General features: G+C 35.3%; 1 protein-coding gene across 1 annotated transcript in view; it reads left to right on the forward strand.

Moving 5' to 3' along the window:
- Nucleotides 1–3721: 3721 nt before the first annotated feature.
- Nucleotides 3722–22930, forward strand: part of USP10 (ubiquitin specific peptidase 10) — a gene marked incomplete at its 5' end in the record, with an annotated part of 30534 nt that continues 11325 nt past the window's right edge. Inside the window, 8 exons of the mRNA XM_010177870.2 lie at nt 3722–3790; nt 6866–6911; nt 11829–12854; nt 17265–17356; nt 18831–18940; nt 19429–19484; nt 20901–21004; nt 21726–21825. Coding sequence (XP_010176172.1) covers nt 3722–3790; nt 6866–6911; nt 11829–12854; nt 17265–17356; nt 18831–18940; nt 19429–19484; nt 20901–21004; nt 21726–21825 — 1603 coding nt within the window. The remainder of the gene's footprint in view (nt 3791–6865; nt 6912–11828; nt 12855–17264; nt 17357–18830; nt 18941–19428; nt 19485–20900; nt 21005–21725; nt 21826–22930) is intronic.

Consider the following 22930-nt stretch of genomic DNA (forward strand, 5'->3'; position numbering starts at 1 on the left):
TGCTATTTATCTTGCTTTTCAAGCAGATACTATTTTGACTGAGGATATAAATAAAATCTAATTTTTGAAATGTATAATTGAATACTAAAGAGAATTTTTCCTTGGAGAAAACTTGAGGGGGTTTTTATTGCCTTAAATTTGTGTAGAGCTCTGAGTTATTAAGCTTCAACTTTTCACTGGTAATATTTTTTTATTATTTATTTTGGGTTTGCATGTTGCTAGACATACTTTAGATTAGATATTATCCATAATAAGCCTGGATTTTGCTAACTGGGCCCATTCAGCTGCCTGTTCGTTGTGCTTCTTTGCTCAGGTAACTACAATTTTAATTACTGTAAAATAACAGGCTGTTGATACAGCGACGTGTCAGTAATGGTCAGCATGACAAGCAGCTTACCTCTGAGCAAATCACACTCTTACCTGTGTTCCAGCTGACCTCAGGTCTGTCTGAAACTGAGTTTTTCCTCCTGCTTGTGTGGTGAAATCCCAATCTGTTATCCGTGATCAGAGAATTGTGATGGTCACACGAATTTAGAAGCTGAGGAGGTGTAGGGGAGATCCGAGTTTGCCATTTAAAGGAATCAATTTTATGTTTGTTTCTTAAGCAAATGCACATCTGCAAATATTAAAATTGGAATTGAAATAATCAGAAGTGGCTTTTGCAAAGTTTTAACACATGCTAGTGTCTCTCTGCTGTGTGTTTTACGTGTTGTTTACAGTATGGTGTAAATTCATGCTGATTGTGAGTAGCTTCTGTAAGAATAGCATAAATAATTTAATTAAAATTTCATTTGGTTGTTCCAGGTATTAGATTTTATTTGTCAATTTGCAAAAAAGCTAACTTTGAGGCTTTTAAAATTATGTGGAATAATTTAGAGTGTTTGAGCTAGGACCCCAAAAGCTCATTCTGATAATGAGATTATTTCTTGTGAGGGTATATTGCTTTTATAAAATCCTAGTGCTCTCTTGCTTCAAAATGTGTACTACTTAGGCATTTCAGTTGTAGAAAAACCTTTAAAATTTGAATTAATGGTTCAGAGTAAGCACAACAGTGATGTCTTTCTGAAGCTGTTTCACAGCTAAAATCAAGTATGTTCTTACACTGAGATCGTTTGTCTAGTGCCAGTCACACTGATTCATTGGACTGTAGGGTGGATGGAGAGCAGGCAGGGATGCTTAAAATATAAAATACAATGGCTTTCCCCTCTCCTGCCTCCTTTTTTGTAGAGTATTTTATACTCACCAAGTGATGTGATATATTGGTTCTTTTTCATTTCAGCATGTAGTTGTACCTTAAAAAGGGTAGAAAATTCTGTCGTGCTAGCAGAGTGCTGTGTGTGCAGCTTGCAGAAATCTGTTCCTTAAGGAAGGTCACTTAAGTTGGGGAGGTTTAATGTCATCAGTCATAATGGCTTAAGAAGTTTATTTTGAAACAGTATTTTTCACAGTTTATTATGCAGGGATCTTTTAACTGGTTTATTTTGTGTTTGCAGGTATAAAGCAGTGCTAAATAAAGTCCTATGAAATAAAATCCTGGTTTCTTCAGGCCCAAATGGGATGGGGTTTTTTGACTAGGATTTTTGGTTTAGAAGTTGGTAAATTTTTAATGTCCTGTTTTAAATTATGAAGAAACAGTTGCATAGACACAGTGTTTCCCTATGTGAATACATCATTAGGTAGTGAAACAGTTCCATTAAGATAATATTAATAATCGCTTTGTTTCACTTTTGTCTTGTATTTCCTAATTAAAAAGTAGCACTTTCTTTTGTTCAGAAAGAAGTACCAGGCCTGGTACGTTGGTAAATGAAAAGACTCTGTTACCACATGGAGGAATTAAAGTTGGATTTATGTAATTTTAAATAGTCTATAGACTGAGATAATTATTTTATTTTGTGACATGACTGCATCAAAAATATCTCCTAAAAATATAATTTAGTTATGATTCAGCAAGTGTCTTTTGTAGGGCTGTTTTTGGAGTATGATAAATTCTAGCTGGTATGTTACTGAATAAAAATGACTGTGTTATATTGAGAACATAAGCAAAGTCCTGTACCAAGAGCTGTGAAACCATTCACTCAAGTGCAGTTTAGTCATCCTGTTCTGTTTAGGTGTTGCACTGTCTCAGTTGGTTATGTGAAGATTATTTAAAGCATTAATTGTATCACTATGCTTCAAACATTTCTATCACACGTGTTCCAGTTTGTTTTGTCTGTTGAAATTGTTTGTCTACTAAACTAGATTATGTTAATATTTGTTTAAAAACATTGAAGGGCATGACAATGGTTAAACTCTTTCCACACATAAGTGATGTACTTAATAAATCAATTTCCTAATTGCTGTGGAATTTAGCTTAAACTTCAGCTTTGACATTTATGAATGTAAATGGCTGTGAGTCATGCAAACAGAATGAATAAACCACCCAAAGACTGGAAAAAAAATTACTATGATTGAAATACTGGATCTACAGTTTGTGGCAACAACCTGCACTTCACTAGAGATGATTTTTCAGATTTTAAGAACTTTTTTCTATGGTTCAACTCCCAGTCTAGATATTTGTATCTTGGTACAGCCAAGCTGTGGATTTATCATGAGCTGATGAAAAAGGTTTTCTGATGGAAGGGTGGAGGATAGCAAAGAATTATCTGGAAGGACCGTCAGAGTAGACTGAAGATGAAGGAGAGTGCTAAGCTGTAAGGTACTGGACCAAACTGACCTGCTTTGATCCATGGCTATAATATTTGTGACTAGTGACTCTCAATCTGAATATCCTTCCACATACTAAGAATGTGTTGTTAGTGGTATTTCCCAGTCCTCTTGACTATTCTGTCAGTTTATTCAACTCCTTGTTCAGCTTCTTTCTGCCCCAGTATCTCTCTGCTGTCCTGAACGTTCAGAAGCTACTCAGCTAATTACAGCTGGTGATGGAAATTTATAGAAGCTTCCACGAGCTATAAAATGCCAACTTGCCATTCCCATTTTTATTGGGAATGTTTCATTTTCTGTACACTAAATATAAGCTCTCATTTTAGTGTGGGATTTTTTGTGGTCTTGTTGGGTACTTTTTTTTTTTTTCATAGAAATATGGATGCAAAATATCTACAAGAGTGCAGGAAGATAGTGTTGGGAAAGGACATTTCATTTTAGGCTTGTTATGCAGATTTTCAGGCACAGGGGTAACAAAATTGGTAAGAGCAGCTGTACCAAAACTGATTATATTTAGATATTGTGCATTTTGCTACACCTAGGCAGTTGCAGTTCTGTTCTTGTGCACTCAGGTAGTGATACCATTAGTTTTGTGGAACTCCTTAGTTTAGCAGAACTCTGGAAAAGTAATTCTTGGGGGGGGTTTTTTTCTTGTGAAGGGCAGGTATCTGTTAAAGAAAATAAACCAGGTTGTGTCTGGGGTTTATCTGAAATTGTGCAACTTCTCATCCTACATGTTGATTTAGAATTGGTCATGGGATGAGCTGCAGTTTGTGCTTTGATTACCTCTAGTGGGAATTTGAAGGAAAGTGCCTTGTATACAGTTTTAGAGCCTAAAGTACTTTGCTAAAGACTTGAGAAGGAATTAAGATGAGAGGTGGGATGCAAACAAGTGAGTTTCTGGCTCCTAACACAGGTCTATTTGAATGCTAGTACCTTAATAAACTTTACCATGAATTTGTTAATTGCATTGCATATAAATCCTTCTTTAACAAAGATCCTTCTCTTTTATTTTTAGTATATTTTTGGGGAGTTCAGCCCTGATGAATTTAATCAGTTCTTTGTGACTCCACGATGCTCTGTTGAGGTAAGATTTACTTTTAAACTCATTTTAGAAATAACATTTTAAAGCTATGTATCTTTGTTATATTTGAAATATCACACTACAATGATCTTTTTATCATTCTCTTAGCTTGCTAATTTACAAACTGAAGATATTGAACAGGAGTCTTCTTTCCATGTATGTGGACGTTAAGTCAATTTTTAGAAATAAGTAATTATTTCACCTTCTGGTTGTTACCTTTCAGAGCTGGAATAGCTGACATTGTAGTGATAGGATGTTAAAAGTGAATTATCCAACCCTATTACCTTACTTTTGAATTTTTTTTTAAATTTATTTTTTTAAGAGATGTGGTTATAGAGAAAACTCAGCAGTGTTCTTGGTTGTAAGAAAGATGGACATCTACATCTTACGAGCCTTTTGAAGCACAAGGATTCTTAATATTTTTTGACAGGTGGAGTGCTGCTAACCATCAAAGCTATGCCTACAAGGAAGGCTGTGCATGAGGTCTGAGAGAGGGAGCAATAATGAACTAATTACAGTGGCAGTGAGAACCGCAGAGTGGAAGCAGTTGTGTTTGCATGTTTGAGTTCATAACATAGTACAGGTAGTATTGGAGACTCTTATTCTCTGTAGTTCTGGGTAGAGAGTGAAGAAATCATTTTCCTTTGTAGGGAAGAGTTTTATGCCATTGTCCTAATCTCCAGACTTGAAAAATATTTTTCCTCTAGGTCATTTACCATGATTTTCCTCCAAACATTTCCCTTCAAACATTTCAATCAAGCTTCTGTCCTCTCCACTCAACATAAAGGAAATGAACACTTGGATTGTAGATGGGGAAATCCTTTTGTCACATTTTTACAAGTCTGACGACCATTGTTACTGCGACTCAGTTTCCTGTAGCTTAATTTTCCAAGAATAATTAGTACAATGTACCACTAAACAATAAGTGCATGAAGGGAATGGGGTGGGGGAAGTTTAGGAAGAAAAAGACAGCTTCTACTTGCCTCTAGGGATAGCTTTGTATCTTCTCTGGCAGGTGGGAGGTCATGCAGAATATATTTTCAAGTCATACTTGTTTCTTCTGATTTTATTGCTGTTTTCCCACCATTAAATACAGTAGCAGTGGTGTGACATTTGCATCCTGTGCAGTGTCACTTGAAGTGTCCTACGTCAGCTATTCTAACGCTTACATTGTGCAAGATGAAAGTGTCATATCCTGACTTCTGTAAAGCTATTCTCATAAAGTATGTTGAGGAAACACGAACCTACAGCATTGGAGCCAGTCTTACTTCATTTTAGAACTATCTCAAGTGTACCACTTAGTGGTTAGCTATCAAAATAAAAAAAACTGTGTTGAACGATGTTCCTGAAGTTTGTCCTTGATCTGGTTCAGTTCAATGTTTTAATTATCTGGATGATGAAATAAAAATTATGCTTATTAGTTTTACAGTGTGCAGATACTTCAGAGAAAAGTGGTCTGAAAAGAAATAGGGTGAAATTCAAGAAGGACAAGATTGAGATTATAATAGTGCAGTGGTGGTTGACATACATTCTGTTGGGGCAGTGCCAGTTCTGGGAGGCCCAGAATCTGTTGATACTGGTGTCCTTCTGAAATCCCTCACCTATAGACTGAAGGGTGGGCCAAGGCAAGGGCTTAGTTAAAGCTAAAAGTTGTCTCGAATGTGTCTTTACACATGGCATTTTTAATAAACCTTCTATTAGATGCCTGTTGACTGAGATGATTCAGGTGACTCAGTTGTATGAAACAGGTCAACTCAGAAATCTCTACTTTGCAAAGGTGCTGTTGATTAACCAGATAAGTAGGGGACTAATAGGTGGATTACTTTGTTTTTTTATTATTATTTTTCACTTTGTATTTTTTTAAGCCCTTTGAATTGGAGAAAAACAAGAATTACAAGTATTATCATAAATTGTTGACTGTAGACTTCTAGAGTAACATTTTTAGCTCCAGCTATAAAATTATATTGAATCTGTGTTCAGTATTAATAGGGATAATAGGTTCTTAACAGCTTGGAACCTCTTTCTGACCCATTGATTCTCATTTTTGACCTGGAAAATTGCTGTATTAAAATGTATTATGGTTTATGAATCTGTTTTTACAGTATGTGTTCTTTATATAGACTTTTTTATACTAGAATTTTAGGAATATTTTTCTTGCCACTTCAGTGCACTGTACTTTAAGAAGGCAATATGTAAGTATCTGTAGCTTGAGAGAACTGAGGACTTCAGTGATGAAGTCTTTGATATTTGTTACAGCTTTATCATTAATCTTTAGAAGAACATTATAAAACTGCACTACACTCTGAAAGTTTTATCTCCTACTGCAGAAATATTTCAGCTGTTCTCCAGGCAACTGCTGGACTGTAATGCAGCAAGCACAGGAGAAAGTTTTCAGCTGCTGGAGGAGTTTGGAGCAGGCGAGAGGGGGTTAGAAATTGCCCACCTGTGGTTACACAATAGCAAGGGTTCTATTAACCATGAATCCATAAAATTGTGCCAGTGTTTTATACTGGACAGATTTACAATACAGATAGAAACTATATGCTGTAGTTACATAGACTGATGATCAAAAAGTTTTGGTTTTGTTAAATGGGATTAAGAATACACCTTAGCTGAAAGATTTCGGGGACAACGCTATAGCTGAACCAGGCTCAAAAGGTTTAGGTGTGACTCTTGTCTATGCAAAACTTTGTTTCATCCTCTCACAGGTAATGTGGTCTATCTCCAGTTTTTGTCTAAAAAGAGCATATGCACCTCATTTTAAAATTGTGGTGAGTTTCTGTTGGTGAAGGAAGATCCTGTTGCTGTGAGGTGAATTGCTTGAGAAGTTGATGAGCCTATGGTGTGTGTAACCAAGATAATCTTTATCTTTCAGTAATTGTGGTAATCTGCAAGGACACTTGAAGCTACAGTGTGGGATTTGATAAATATAGAAGCATGAGTTCAAGACATACTCTCAGAAAATCAAACCTTAATGATGTTATTTTTTAAAGGATTCAAGTGTTTCAAATGAAACTGATATCAAATGTTAATAGAGTGACTTTGTCTTTAAATAAGTTTCATTTCTTTTTTGTACAGCTCCCCCCATACAATGAAACAGTTTCATGTGGTATTAAATCCACAGGTAAGTTTCACAATGGTAAGAAATCAGCGTTCATTTTTTTTAAACTTAAAGGTTGTGACACTTTCCTTAGATTTAGTACAACCTCTATTTAATTTTGATCTTTAGAACTCATTCAGCAGGTATATATGCACATATTTGGCAGGTTGGTTTTTTTTAAACAGATAAATTGAATGAGGTCTGTGAGAGTATTTGAAAATACTGCATTGAACTTCAGCTAATTAGAGTGGACATGCTTACTCCCCCTCGATTGTTCTACCACACAATCTTAATGTTTTGCTGAAATGTTGTAGGATGTAGCTGTAAAAATGGGGAGGGGGCTGAAGCTTGCTAGAGAACTTACACTGAAGAAGTAGTGTGGCGTTCAGCTGACCCTCCTGGAAGAGCCATAGCATAAGTATTATCAGGCAGTTGCAACCTGAAGACAGCTCTGCAAGCACTGCTCTCTGTTCAGTGTTCCCTTTGACACTCTCGTTTCTGTTTGGTTCAGCTATTTTTCTGGATTATTTATTTTTTTTTTTGGTAGAAGTATGACTCTTAATGTAAAAATGCATTACAGAGTTCCCATTTTAAAGCTGTAACTGTCACACATCTGCTCTGTCTCAATTCATACACTGTACCACTTGAAAAAAACCCTTGGCCTGACTTCATAGTTATATAAAGTTGACAGTTAAGTAGAAGTTGCCACGTAATCATAACTCTATAGTTTAAACCAAATTTTCTCAGTGTTTTGAGCAGCAGATAAATAAGTGTTTGTTTTTTTCCCCTGAACCAGGGTAGAGCAAGGAAGCTGAGACTTACCCAGATGTATAAGAGAGTGATAGAAATGACATCCAGATCTCCTTCAAAATAAAGCAAGTGTGTGACTGGACATGTCTCAAAAGTACTTAAGAGAACAAAAATGCACGTATTAATGTTTAAGAACACCTGATCATTATGCTTAGCGACTTTGGCCCTGCATTAAAGGTAAATAAGATGTCATGAAGAATGACAACAGGTCCCATTTAAAAGCAAACGTGCAATATTTATGAAAATTCAGGAGCTTTATTTTAGTACAAGACCAATTTTAGGACTCTGAATAGTTTTAAGTAGGAGTTTGAAAAGTTCTTTCAAAGGAGCAGATGGTATGAATTGTCTGTTGTTGATGACAGAGACGTCCAGTCATACAGTGTTTTGTATAACTATGGATTTAAGTTCTGTTCTTTAAGACTGGGATTTTGATGTTCACAAGCCATACAGAAAGTTGGTTTGTACAAATGTTTTTCAGATCATTCCTAGACCCTGAGAGAACCCCTCCCAGCCCTGAGATTAGGTAATGAGAACAAATTAGGTTTTGCCTGAAAAAAGATGTCTTTAACAAGCTTGCACTGTACTGTGCATGCACATTCTCACTGTGATGGCTGCATAAGAAGCTGTGGAAACTAAAATGGAACGCTGTGCTTATGCAGAATATTTACAATTATAATGAGGTGACACACATTGACCATGCTCCCCCCACATAGTCTAATTGTTTTCCTATACTTACCTTCAGTATTTAACTTTATTATAGAATTAAAACATCTGTTAATACTTATTAGGAATAATCAAATCACGGCTGAAGCTCTAATATGCAAACTCTGTTCAGACTAATTAGTACTCTGGATTCACAGCTTTTGTTATTGTATGTAGGCTTTGTCCTTGGAGCATCTGTTGGTACTTGTTTCAATATGCGTGTCATGTTCATGACAGACATAGCTGTTTCGGTCCATTCAGAAATAGCATTGTCAACTAGATTGAAACAAAGATGCCCAGAAGCAAAGTGGAAAGTCAAAACAAATAGAAAAAAATTACATCTCATTTTTTTCCAGATGACACAATCTTACGGCAAATGAGCTTCTGCCAGTCATCCCCTAGACTAACTATACAGTAACTGCTGGTATTTATTATTCTAATCCTGCTGTAAGGTGTAAAGTTTAATTCCTCAGATGTAACTTCCTGATTTGTATGTTAAATGCTAAAATATCAGTTATGCTCTTGGCAAGGTTTGAATCTACGATGTTCATGTTGAACCTTCAGCCAAATTACCGTTGTGCCATAGTTGTAAGGGATGTGTTTTGTTTTCTGCTCCCCACTTGCAGTTAGTTGTGTTTATCTAGTGTACAACCAACTGATAAGTTCACCAAAACAGAAGAACTTGGATTATTTTTGTTTTTGCTAGGTTAGCTTTTGGTAACACAAGTGCTGGAATCTTGCTGGAGAGTAGAAGAGCAGGACAGGAGTGCAGAAGTGAGAACTCTCACTTTTGGCTGTGGGAGACTTAATTTGCCCATGAAGGGAAACCACTCTCTTGGTTCCAAAACAATTATAATTTTTTTAACTGGGATTTTGGAAAAGAAACAGAAGTCCCAGATGATTTTCAATTGGTAGGGATTTGAAATGGGCCCAATAATTCATATTTATTGTGGTTGGAGGAATATTAGGTGTTAGCAGTTGTTGCGTGTGCTTTTTGCTGTTATAACAACGGGTGAAGAACTAGCTCTTGGTTCATGCTTGAACTAACAAGTTGCTCCATAAGCAGATGAACTAACGAGGAATAGTTTTGTTATGGATTTGTGTCCCTTAAAACCCCATTCCCTGCGTTTGCAAGCAAATGAAGCTGTGGCTGGTTTTGAGCTGTGTGTGTGCTGACAGGTCAGCCAGTGTACGGCACTGGGAGCCACTTAGTGCTGCTGCTGAACTGTTAGGTGATGCCTGAGATCTCCCAGCCCTTCCCTCTTGAGTGGATGTCAGGTAGCAGCTTTCTACCTCCCTGCCTCCAGGCTCCTGATTTAAAAAAAAAAAAACAAACAAAAACCCCAACAGCTTAAGCCCTCTGTTCTGGTTGGTGATAACTAGTCAGTGATTGCAGAAGTAGTTGGTGAATGGTGGGTTGACAGGCGTGGTGTTATAAAATGCTTTCTCAGGGGTGTAGGGGAGAGGTGAAGAAAATTGGAAATTCAGGCTCTTGTTAACATGATTTAGAGAAATTGGACATGTATGCAGAATCATTTATTTTTTTTTTTAAAGTTCACTGTAGTTTGACTGGTAGCAAGATTGAAATTGATAGGTGAGATGTGTTTACTTCTCAGAGTAATTAATCAAAGCATTAAGAGAAGAGCAATTAACATCTGTATCTACTTTTTTTTTTTTACTGTCATTTGGCATCAAGTTAGATTCCAAATTTTTATGTGAGCTACAGACCGTGTAAAATATGTATTAAAACTCATCTTTGTTCATTAATTAATAATATTTTGGTATTGCAGGTGTAAGTCAGACCTCAACCCACACTGAATGTTTTGCTACTCTTCATTTGATATTAAAAACATATGTACCCTATAGATCTTGTTTCTATCACAGTTTCATTTTTTTTTAATTTAAAACTCATCAGCAAACTTTCTAGAGAAAGCATTTCGAGAGTTTCAAAACAGTTATGCTGGCAGTTATGTATGAAAACATTCACTACTAGAATCTGTCCTCCCATAGGATTATTTCCTTAGGTGTGTGAATAACTTTTTTTTTCCCCTCTAGGAACTGTTGTGTTGCTTTTTGTTGTGTTAATAAAAACCACTCATTTTAATGAGTGGCCGTGTCATACTGGAAAATGTGCATCTGTTGACGTGTCATACATAGTGTAGGTTGCACAAAATCTTTCAAGTTTAGTGGTGTATCCACTTATATTCCTTTGGAAATTATATCTAGTGTTGTTTGGTTCTCTAGTAACAGTCTTTAAAAATCTGAAATGTGTTTTTTTGTTTGGTTGGTTTTGTCCCCCATCTTTGAGAAAACAAAATATTAAAATTAATGTCTTTGAAACAGTAACATACATATCCTAGAAAGACCTACAAAACTTTACATACTAAAATGTGAGCTTACCTTTAACATTCCTGAGACTGTTTCATTAATTTGATCTCCTTATTTGATAGTTATGGAAATAGCTGTAACTGAATTATTCAGTGTTACTAGTTAGCATGCATGCATTATAAAACTAATTAAGTTCCATGAAATTGCAGTGACTGACAATATTTTGTGATACTGCAGCCTGCCATAAGAATATTTCTTAGTATTTCTTTAAAGAGCATGCCAACGTTCCAGGGCAAATAGATAAATAAATAACCAACAACAACAAAAAAACCCCAAAACAAAAACCCCCAAACCAAACCCAGTCCTGTTCACAAATTTTTCAGCGCTGCTTGTACGTACAAGTTGAACACTGACTAGTGTGGAGGCATATCTGTCTTATTTCTTATCACAAAATCATATAGTCATATTATCATATTCTTACATAATTATAAATTCAAATGTGGTAAAATTAAATAAGTTATTGATGAGCTTAGAGTTTCAAAAGCTGTAATTGCAGTGTTTCCATACATTTAATTAAAATATTTTTCAGTTATTAATGATTATGATAAATCTTTATAAACCAGGAAAAACAAGCCAAAATCCACATGTGGAAATTATTTTTAAAAGTTAAACAGGCAGAAGCTTGGATTTTCTAATTGTCAGTGGAAAAGAGTGGCTTTAGAAGATGTGTGGAGTTAAATATTACAACATATTTTATATGCAGATATCCAGTAATTAACTTAATGCAGAATATTGCTAAAGTCATTGAGCTTTAATAGTTTTTATTAGTAGATTAATTTAATAGGTGTTATTTGCAGGAACTCTGCAGTGATTTGGAAAATTGCATACTCTGTTTCAGAAAACCTGAATCATGCTCTGTTGTCTTTAAGAAAATGGTATTTTGAAATAGTCTTCAGGATTGAGATAGTGAATAAGAATTATTTTCATTTGAGGCAATGTAGATGGTTTTCCGAGTTGCAGGAAAACACGGTTTTGTTCTTGGTTTTGTAGCTTTTTGATTAGATATCATTCACTAACTCACGTTTGCTCTCTTTTGTCCAGGGGAAGATTATCAGAGAATTGAATTTGGTGTTAATGAAGTTATTGAGACACAATCATCTGTACTAAATAACACTGACTACAGTATTTCAAGTACTCTGAATCCTCAGGCTCCAGAATTCATTCTCAGTTGTGCACCTGCTCAGAAAACCCCTGACGATGGTCTCGGTGAAACAAACTACAACTCCATTGACTGCCAGTTCACTGATCCAACCCTTGCATTGGACAGCAGTTCTAACGCTGAAAACGATGGCTTATCTGGAGGCCTTGGACAAAGGGAACGTAAAAAGAAGAAAAAAAGACCTCCTGGATACTACAGTTACTTGGAAGATGTCAGCGATGGCATCGCTCCTACAGAAGCTCTTGTAAATGGCCACGCAAATTCATCGGGACTAAACAGCATAAGCACGGAGGATACGGAACTGACGGGAGACATAACCTCCCTGGCCACACCAAGGACTTGCAACAGCCCAGACAATTCTGTGGACTTCGTTAATGAAGCTGTCTCTGATGATTCTGTTTCTAGCGCACTAGACAATACCAGGACTGCAGGGCAGCCTGAGGTATGCCGTGTTACTAATTCTGAACAGTTTTGCATCCCCTCAGAGACTGGCAGAGATAGCCCTTTAAGGACAGCTGTTGTACAGTCTTATGCTGGTACTGATACTACTGAAAATCTTGGCGTTACTAATGGACAAACACTTGAATCCTCTGGTGAGGACACAGCTGCCAATGGGGTAGAATTGCACACTGTGGAAAGCACTGACTCAGACCAAGCTAAGCCTGAGGAAGCTTCACCTACTACTGAGGCAACAGTCCCGGTTGCAGGATCAGTCCCTGTTAATCAGCCTGCAAAATCGTGGGCTAGTCTTTTTCACAATTCCAAGCCCTCTGCTTCCACATCTGTGGTCTATGTTGAGACTAAGTATACCCCTCCTGCCACATCTCCTCTGGTCCCTGAAAAACAGGTTGAAGTCAAAGAGGGACCTGTTCCAGTTTCAGAGGATCCTGTAGCCATAAAGATTGCAGGTATAGTTAATACACACGAGTGGATGTTACACTGGACGCGTATTAACTCTGCTTGTAAACAAGAGCGTGCACTATTGCTAGAGAAGCTCCCTCTGTTCATGTTCTTAATGAGCTGACTGTTCAAACACTTGTTATGAAAGATGTAATTTAAATAAGCTAGTTTTGTATCCCCCTGAGTAAACATTCCAACCAGACATTACCCTGTCCCTATCCCAAATGCGGTAAAGCTATTGCTGCTTGTCAAACAATGTGATTATCTGTGTTTTTAAATAGGCTGGTTGCATTTATCTGTGTGCTACTGTAGTAGGGAGAATATGATAGAAAAGTGTGTTCTGAAAATGGTGTGTTATATTACCCAGTATTTATAAACTTAATGCATTTCATTACAAGAGCGTTAATATATTTATGACAAAGTAGCTGAAATTCCTGGACACTTAGAGTAGCTTAAGTGTAACGTCTAAACAGGTCTTACTTCAGAAATTCTAATTCAGGAAATAGTTTTTATATTTATTGATTTGCTCTTTGAGAGGTCTGTTTTTCAAATTTTGAAGAATTATCCTTAACCATTAGAAGCAATATCATTTTATTCAGAAACAATGCTAGCTACTACCTGTTCAAGTATAACTGTAAGGAATTGTCCAGAGGGTACATCAGGAAAGGCAACATGTGATATAAAAGTGTTTGACCGTTGGTCCTGTCATATTTGTGGGTCTACTGAGAAATACTAGAATGTGCATGAGATTGTCTTTGCAGATTCAGTCAGAAAGCACGAAGAAAAATACTCAGTTGCTTCTGTTTTCTGTCAGTGACTCATGAGTGTTGAAACAAAAGTAATTATTTGAAATCTGTGTGATAGTTCGTATGTGAAAAGGCTTGTGCACAATCCTGCTGTTTATGCTACGAGCTAATTTAAAAGTTGAATGGTGTTTCATGTGTGACAGCTTCAAACTAAAGTTTTCTGCTCTGACCAGCAGCTGAGTTGGAGATTTTGGTTCAGAATACCTAGAAGTCTGTGCCTGCCTCTCATCCCCTCCTTACTCAGTAATGGTTTCATTATTTTAAATGGTCCATTGAGAGGAAAACTGTTAGAATAATCCATATTTCTGTATATTTTTCACTTAGGTTTCACAAATGCAGTTGACTGTATTAACAAAAAAAAAATAATGTGTGTGAGCAGGTGATTGTGGTTTGTATGAACCGATACCTGTGGAGTATGTTGGGCTCTTAAAATCTTAAGCTATGATTTGGTAATGAATTTTAACTTCAAACTTATTTTTTGGCAACAGTAAACCTAGAATTACTTACCATATATGAAAAAATGGGGTTTTATCATGTCCAAGTTGCTTCACTTTTATATTAACTTTCTAGACTTTTACTGTTTCTGTACTATTTTTTGCCACCAGGTGGGAGCAGAGCTTTTTACTTTAATATATGAAAATAGCAATGTAATTTTGAGGTGGTTTTCTTGTGCACCTTCGCTGTTAGCTAGCTGGTTTTGCAGAGGAATAGTCAGAGTATAGACCGAGAGGGAATTCATCTTCTCATTGCAGCTGATTTATACAGGAGTTATATTGCTGCAATTCCTGTAATTTAGAGGCTGCTGATTCTGGTATAAAATATTCACTTGAAGATCTGAATGCCATGTAATCAGTGCCTTGCTGTGTGGAAGGAGGTGACTTTCTTCATTGTCTGTTCTTTTTTTTAGTGTTCTCTGACCTGTTTGAAAAATAGATACATTAGTGCTTTATTCATACACCCACACTCAAAAATGTGTTACATGAGTTTCAGTTTAGGATTTCCAGACAGGTCAGTTGCTCTGTTCTGTATGTATTTAATTTCAAATCTTCTGCCTAAGCTAACACCATTGTGTAAGGGTCTGTCCTGATCCTGTATGTTTTTCATAGGTAGCTGCTGATTGTGTTCCTTGGTTTCAGTGTGGTTGAGTTGTTTGATTTGCTGGGAATTCACCAGCATCAACTCAAGCCAACAGGAATTATTTCTTGATCTCAAGTGCCATAGGATGCTAAACACAGGTAAAATCTAGACCTAAAGTATCTCAAGTTTAGCAAGCAAAATTAGCAAATCTTCTGACTTAAAGTTGGAGCTCTGAGTCCCTTCTGTCCAGTTTTTATTTAGAATATGTGCTCAGGACACAATTTGTGTCCTGAGCACGAAACAGCAAATTGCTGTTTTGTGCCTTAATTTCACCAGTTACTACAAGGGAGGTTAATGGTTCACAGGCACCTTGAATATAATTTAATACTACTGGATTCAACTTGCAAAAATCTGTGGTTTCTTGGTCCTCAAATGTAAACGAAAGCTACACAAGATAAGGAGATGAAGATCAGGCCTAGAAAATAAATAAAACAGACAAACAAATCTCTTCAACTTGGAGACAATATCCACATGGTTTCTTTTTTGTTAAGCTGTGGAATTGATTAGGGAATTACCATTTTGTTGTGGTTATTTATTTATTTATTTATTTGAATTTGACAGGTATTTGTAATAACACCACCTGGTGAATGAACTTTAGTAAAATATTTTCTGTTTACTAACAGAAATTTCTAAACACAATAATATTGTTCTAGATACGTTTTCAAATCAAGGCTGCATTTGACAGTTCAGTATCCACCAAAGGAAACATGAATTCTTTCTGCTTAGTGACATGTGCTTTTAGAAAAGGCTTTGAAATTTTAAGAAAGTTGTTGCATAGTGTAAGTGTAATTTTCTTCTGATACTCTGTAAAAGTTCTTTTATGTTAGATGTGCGATGAAAATGTGGTATTAAATGTAATTGCTGTACACAAAAATAGTTCTTTGTGTCAGAAGAAACAAAACTCACTGTAATTGATCTAGACATTGTTTACAAAGCAGTTTTATGACCACAAGAGGATGCTAAAGGTCCTAATAATTTCATTTAGTATGATAAAAAAAATGGGGAAAAATACAGTTAAGGTAAAAAGTTATTGATAGACGTTAAAAATAAATACTTTTTTCATTATTTTTATCCTAACTTTCAACAGTGCTTAATTGCACAGCACATTTCAGGTTTTGCTGCATTAGGAATATATTGTCAAATACTTGAACATTCATAATTTAATATGTATTTCAATACTCAAGGAATGATTTTCATCTGTGTCTGTGCGAGGTGCTAATGTCTTCCCTTTTACGTCTTTTTGCTGTCTGCCCTTTCACATGTCACGTTCTTTATGTAACAGAGGACTGATTTAAATGTTTTCTTTTTTTTTTGGTATGTTTTTACTTGGTTAGACCTTAGAGGACTGATTTCAGTGTTTTCTGAAACATTTTTTTGGTATGTTTTTACTTGGTTAGACCTGCTGGTGTCAGCAGAAAATATGATCTTACAGGTAAAGAGAGAGTTTGGAAGTAGAAGGACGTGGATTTTGTTTGTAATTGTGCCACCCCCTTTGCTTAGTTATGATTTTGTGCCTCTGCTTTTCCACCTGTGTCATGTTATCTTGTCTGTTTTAGTGAACAGCTCAAACTCTTTAAGTTGATGCAGTGTGGGCTATAAAGGCTTTAGAGGCCTTCACATTTCTTATAAAAATCAATAACCCCCTTGGTAGACAATTACTATGTTTATTGGCATTTTTCATTCTGTCTTGTATACCTCTTGTCCTTATTTTGCACATTTAAAATATAGCAGATCCAATATTTTCCTGAAACAGTTTTTATTTAGATACCTAAATAACAGGTCAGACTTCCTGGAAAAACTCCCCCTGTTGCTCTCAGTTTCATAAATGACACCAAATTATTTATATGCAGTGGTTTCTAATTGTTAAATTTGGGCCACTGCTGAAGTTTATGAAAGCAGGAAAACAGTAGGCATTATATTCTGTTAGCTTGTTATCTTTTAGATTTTAAAAGTCTTAAACCAGTGAATAAAACCTGCTATTCAGAAGACCATGGTAACATCTACCTGTCTGTTTGCTCTAAGATATTTTTGTTGTGAGATAGTGTATGTTGAAACTTGTAAACTGCTCTGTCAGCTTCATCTCTCTTCAAAGCAGAAGAATTTGGGAAATACTTCACAAAATTGGCGTCAACGGATTACAGCCAATGGGAATTTATATCTATATATATATAAATAAAAGTATCTGGTTTTAGGAAAACAAAAATAAAAACAACTGGGTCTTCTCAGTTTTGGAATGACAATGATAAGTTTTGTACCAGCATCCTCCTGACACAAATTTCATGTTGGCTTTGGTTGAAGAAATCAGTCTGATTGGAAATACGAGCAGCGTTTAAATGGAGTGAAAATGATTTGCTGAAGTTTATGGGAATCTTGTCAATTGTTTTGCATTATTTTGTAATGCATCAACAAATACTCATTTTGATGGCTAATGTGCTTGTTTTATTGATGCTTAATTTACTGTTTCTCACTCTGCAGAAATACTGGAAAATGTAAGACTAATACATAAACCAGTGTCTTTGCAACCCCGAGGGCTGATCAACAAAGGAAACTGGTGCTACATCAATGCTGTATCCTTACCTTGGAAAAAAATAATACACTTAAGTTAAAGTTTGTATATTATATCTGTCAAAGTTTTTCTGGATTATTCTGGTAAGTATTATATGAAAGTGTGGTTAAAAGGCTTAAGAAATCATCTAGAAATTCTGTATGGTTGAACCTGGTGTCCAGGGTTCCCCTGCAGTTGGTTGCACAATCCTGTTTGCAATTTCTCTGTTACCTCTGTCAAAATATTTCAGAACTTTCTCCTGACTGAAAACCTTGTAATTTCTCATTGTGTTTACTCATGACTCTGTGCATCAACTTTTGTACTTAAAGTAACTAGTCTTACTCTTAGGCAATTTGATAAGCAGACCATTTGGTTTTCTGTTGAGCAGGCTGTCACTGTCGTATCATTTGTGTAAATGCAATGTTTTTCCCTTTGCAGTGGGATGGAAGATGAACTCACTCCTAATGTATTAGAATTATAATCCCCTGCGAAAGTAATTTTTACCTTGGGTGGCAGAAGTCTTCCTTCTTCAGTGCTGCATTAGTTAGTTATTAAAAATATTTTTATTATTAATATAGCTATATAACTCGTCTTAGCAACGGCTCACCGCAAGTGACAGGTTGCTTTTACTTTAACTGCTAGTGAAATATTAAGACTAATTTCAAGATTGATCATTGCAGAACCTAATAACCTATTTTCAGACCAGCGGTTCTGCTTTAGATGTCAGTTTTTATCTCACATAACCAGTTCTACACTCATCTGGTTGTACGTAGTAGCTCCTATTTTTTTTTTAAGTCTCAAAATGTTACATGGGAATTTTTGCACACTGTGGAGATCAGGTTATAAATCTCTCTAGCTTTTATATATCTCTCTGCCTTTTCTGTTGTTTCCCTGCCCCTCCAGTTTTTTAATACATTTCCTCTGTTCACTATTCTCACCAGGTAGCATGGATTTTGATATTTTAAAAGTATTTTCTCCCAACATACACTGTAGCTTTACTGGTTGCTCCAAACTCTTCTTGACCCTGCAGAATGTTTCACGTTGCAGCGGGTTTGTTTGGTTTGGTTATGGGGTGAATCATCACCTTTAACTTTTGAAGTCTGTCAGCTTTTCAGAAAACATGTTACAGGTTATCACCAGTTTTCAAATTGTTAATTTTATAAAGTTCCTTATGAAAGTACTTTTCATCTCCTGCTCCTAGACTAAATGTTTCCTTCCCCTGTAATTAAAGTTGTTGACATTATTAAAATGTCAATGAAATCACTGACAGTGATTTCACAGTGAAATTACAAGATGCCAGAGTTTTTAAATATAACTTCTGTACCTTGTTAGCTAATGTTGTGATAAAACTCCATCCTTATGTTCCAATTTAGGTATTTGATTAGTCAACATAATAAAGAGTTAGCTTTCTTTTGCATATAATTTTAAATATAATTGAGTATTTGGTTAAGATACAGATTATGTTTTCTGAATATTTCCTTAATGCCACTGCATAGACCCTGCAAGCCTTGGTTGCTTGCCCTCCAATGTATCATTTAATGAAGTCCATTCCAATCTATTCAAAATCACAGCGGCCGTGTACCTCAACACCAATGATAGACAGTTTGTAAGTAGCTTGTTTAAAATAAAAAATAAAAATCTGTGATCTGACTGAGCTTATTCAGAAGTATTTAACAAATGATTGTTTACTGCAGTTGTTGAAAGTTGATACGTATCCAGAAGTCTTTTTTGTGTGTTTTTTTGGTGATATATGGCTTTTATAATGAACTTGGTATTTTACAGTTGCTTGACTAGTCAAGGAAGGTACTTGACTACAGGAAGATTCCTGTTGCCTGAGGAATATCAGTTTTAAATAGTGTTTAATATGCAAAAATGAACCATGAGAGCTGCAAGAGCTCACCTAACACCTTGATTTCATTAGCAATGATCAGGTTAATTTTTATGTTTGAACTTTACTCAGACTTCATTATGATATTCTTCAGTTAATTTTTTTTTTTTTGGCAGTCAGTAATGACAATGATCTAATTTTATTATTTGTCCTTCTAAGTCTTAACTTGCTGCTCATGTCTAGTTGTTCCTTCCGTTCTGTTTCAGTGTTCGTTTAATGAATGAGTTCACTAATATGCCTGTACCTCCTAAAGCAAAACAAGGTGAGTGGGAATAGGGGGAGAAAAGTAGTAAAATCATGATAAGAAGTCTTCGGGGTAAGGATCTGCATTGTGTGATGTACTTGAGACATTTAAATTCTGGTGCTTAATCCCTTTCATGGCTCTTTGGACTTTTGAGATTTCTTCGTATCTTAAAAATTTTGCTGTTGCTTTTCTGTCAGTGTTACCCTTTTTCTCATTCATGTCAAGAAATCATAGGTGTTGCACTTTTCTTCTCTTTGGTAAACCAAATGCACAATTGCAGTAAGAATGGTTTTTGTTCAAGGTCAGCTTAACTATTAAGATATCTTCTAAGAACATGCCCTTTCTAAAAAAAATCACTGTATTTGATTTTGATAATCACTGTATTTTCCTCTCCTTCCTTCCTTACCTGTTTCTAGCTGTTTGATTTATCAACATGCTCAATTCTGTCATTCTTCCTTAAATACTGAACACTCACAGGACAAAATGGGGCCATAATAGGTCTCTTTAGCAGTCAGAGATTGCCTGCAGGCATGTTATCCTGGCTTTTAATTCCTCCTCAAAACATACCCTATGGCAATGTGAAAATTGTAGAAGTGTATGATTCTTGCTAATACAATTTTAGGGTCAATGATGATTATGTAGTGAAGATTAGAACATTTTTTTTAATGCAAATAAATTATCTTGTAGTTTTCATTTTTTTGATCTCTAAACCAAATGAGTTTTATAATAAAACTTATAAAAATAAAAAACAGTTTCAGGAATGTGTTTATGTAACATCATAAGAAAATATCACAAGGAGCTGGTGGTTCCAGTGATTTCCGAACAGTTCAGACATTTCTGTGGTTTGCCACTTAAGTTTTGTTTCTGTAAAACAAATCTTAACTGTCTTAATGCTTCTAGGTCATTTTATTTTATTATATGATTTTCAAATACAGTTTCTGGGGCCTCTTATTGCCATTAGGTTGAACATGCTGTCAAACTGCAATCTTGTTTGTGCTTTGATTTTTTTTTTTTTTTTCTGCAGTGAGGAAGAGTAATCTATTAGAATTACAAATATAGAAAAGATTTAAGGAAGTGTTCTTTGAATACGAAAGAAGTATAAAAATTTAAATAGAAGCAGAATTGTTCTTTTACAGTGATTATGGATAGACTTGTTAATCTTCAAAGTGTTGACTATAAAAAGAGAGTACTAACTTTTCCAGATCATCTGTCAGTCTATGTAGGGCAATGCAAGATATTTAAAAAAAAAAATGTTTACAGATGTGAATTGTATCTTCTGAATTCTGAGCTTGAGTCACTGAAATTGTAACAAAAGTATTAATACAAAATAATTTTGGGTTCTAAAATCTAGTGATGTGTGAAGAGAATGTTAAGTTGTAACGTAGAAAAACTTCTGTATGTTTTTATTTATATGGACTTCTCTTTGCATTACAGCTTTAGGCGAAAAAATTGTGAGAGACATCCGACCAGGAGCTGCCTTTGAACCTACATACATTTATAGACTCTTAACAGTTATAAAGTCAAGTCTGTCGGAAAAGGTGTGACTTACAAACCTTTGACTTTTCTAATTGCATTGCAAGGCAGTCACTGTCATTAAAACAGTGTAAAACCATACATCAGATTCTCTGCCTAAATATTCCTAAAATCAACTAGTTGAGAGTTCATTATAATGAAGCTAGACTGCTTGGGACTTAAATAATTAAGACCCTCCTATAATTTAAGTTTGGCGGTTTGATATGTCAGAATAATGAAAATAGTACAATTGGAATGAAACATCTCTTTTTATAAAGAAGATAACTGTTGATTTATATTTAAGTAATGAGCAGTTGTTCACTTCAGCTTGGGATTCAGCTTGTAATAGCTGAAGGTCCACAGACACTTCAATTTAATTTCAATTTAAAGGAGAGTTAATGGTTCAAACTATCTTCTGATTTGTCAATTTTTAATACTACTTTGTAAAGAAATAGCAAAAATCATTACTAACTTGCATATTAAATCAAATTTGTATTGAGAAGAATGCAGAAATTCTTGTATCCAGGCAAGCTTATGTGTGTACTTGCTAATTACTGTGTAGGTTCTTTTTGAACTGGTTAAAAATGAAGGGTTGTTATAGTAAAATTTCAACTTATTTGACTTTACAGTTTAGACTGAGTAGTTGGTAAATTAGCTAAATGGGAGAATGTTCAATGTCGTGAACCATCTGTTAAAATGAAAACATGAAAATGCCATGTAATAATTGAAAAAACCCATTTTCTTCAGGGCAGGCAAGAGGATGCTGAAGAATACTTGGGATTTATCCTCAATGGACTACACGAAGAAATGCTGACCCTAAAGAAACTTCTCTCCCCACATAATGAAAGTTAGTGGAGGGTTTTTTTGTCACAAACTTAATTTCTTTCAAATGCTCCTTTTTTTTGTGGCGATTCTGTAATGCAGAAGAGATGTTTGGTGTAGATGCTGAGATAGGGTTAGAATGCCATGTTTTAGGGGACTCAAAGACATTAACAAATCATCTTTTGTCAACATCTATCCAAAGGATAAAATCAGTCCATTCTGTCAAATTTACAGATTCTCTAAAGTGTTAGTGGGTATTTGGAAAAGCATTATCATTCTGTAAATGCTCTGAATGACAATAATGATGTTATATACCCAGTCCTTCTAAAAACACAAATTTCTGTGTTACAAATTTTTGCTGAGCTCAGCTGAGCATTATTTGAGGCTAACTCAAATTGACTGAAGCATAGGTATGTTTGTCTGCCGTTCATAATACCTGCACTGTCAGTTGTTTACTGGGGTTTTGGCTCTCTCCATGGTAGTTCAGAAATATACCAGTGTGCTTCGTCACTGATCTTTAAACCACTGTTGATTAAGATCTTTTTTTTTTTTTTTTTGAAGTGGGAACTTCTAGACTAATGACTAATTTATATCCAGTATAAAACAGAACATTAAATTATTTTAAAATTTTTATTGACAAAGTTGGGGAAAAATTTTCTTTGGAAGAAGTATTAGAACTCGTATGCAGAGAAAAATACCATTCTATTTTACTGTGGCTTTATATTTGGGTTCTCTATTAAAAATGAAACAAAACAGTGTTTGTCTTAGCCAAGTATTAGCCAAGTATAGAATGAAGATCACTAGTTATCCAGTTTCTCTTTAGTAGGGTAAATTTTTTTTTTTATGATATAAAATGATCATTCCATATTTTGTTCTTCAGCTGTGTGCAGTTTATAGCCTCCTGACTTTGGCACTTGCAAAGAAAATATTTGCTAAGCCTTGGGTTCCCTGTAAAATATCTGTGCAGAAAAGGAGTTGTATTTAATAATGGCATAATTATGTTTCCAGAATAACACTTGGCTTTTTAATTTTCTACCCCCAAAAACTTGCTACTAAAAATATATCAAACTTTGCTAGAAAACTACATCTGTTGACGTACAGTCATCAGTGAGCTGTGTTCTGTTAATGTA

Source organism: Antrostomus carolinensis, unplaced genomic scaffold, assembly GCF_000700745.2.
Source record: "Antrostomus carolinensis isolate BGI_N321 unplaced genomic scaffold, ASM70074v2 scaffold21101, whole genome shotgun sequence".
Classification (NCBI taxonomy): Eukaryota; Metazoa; Chordata; class Aves; order Caprimulgiformes; family Caprimulgidae; genus Antrostomus; species Antrostomus carolinensis.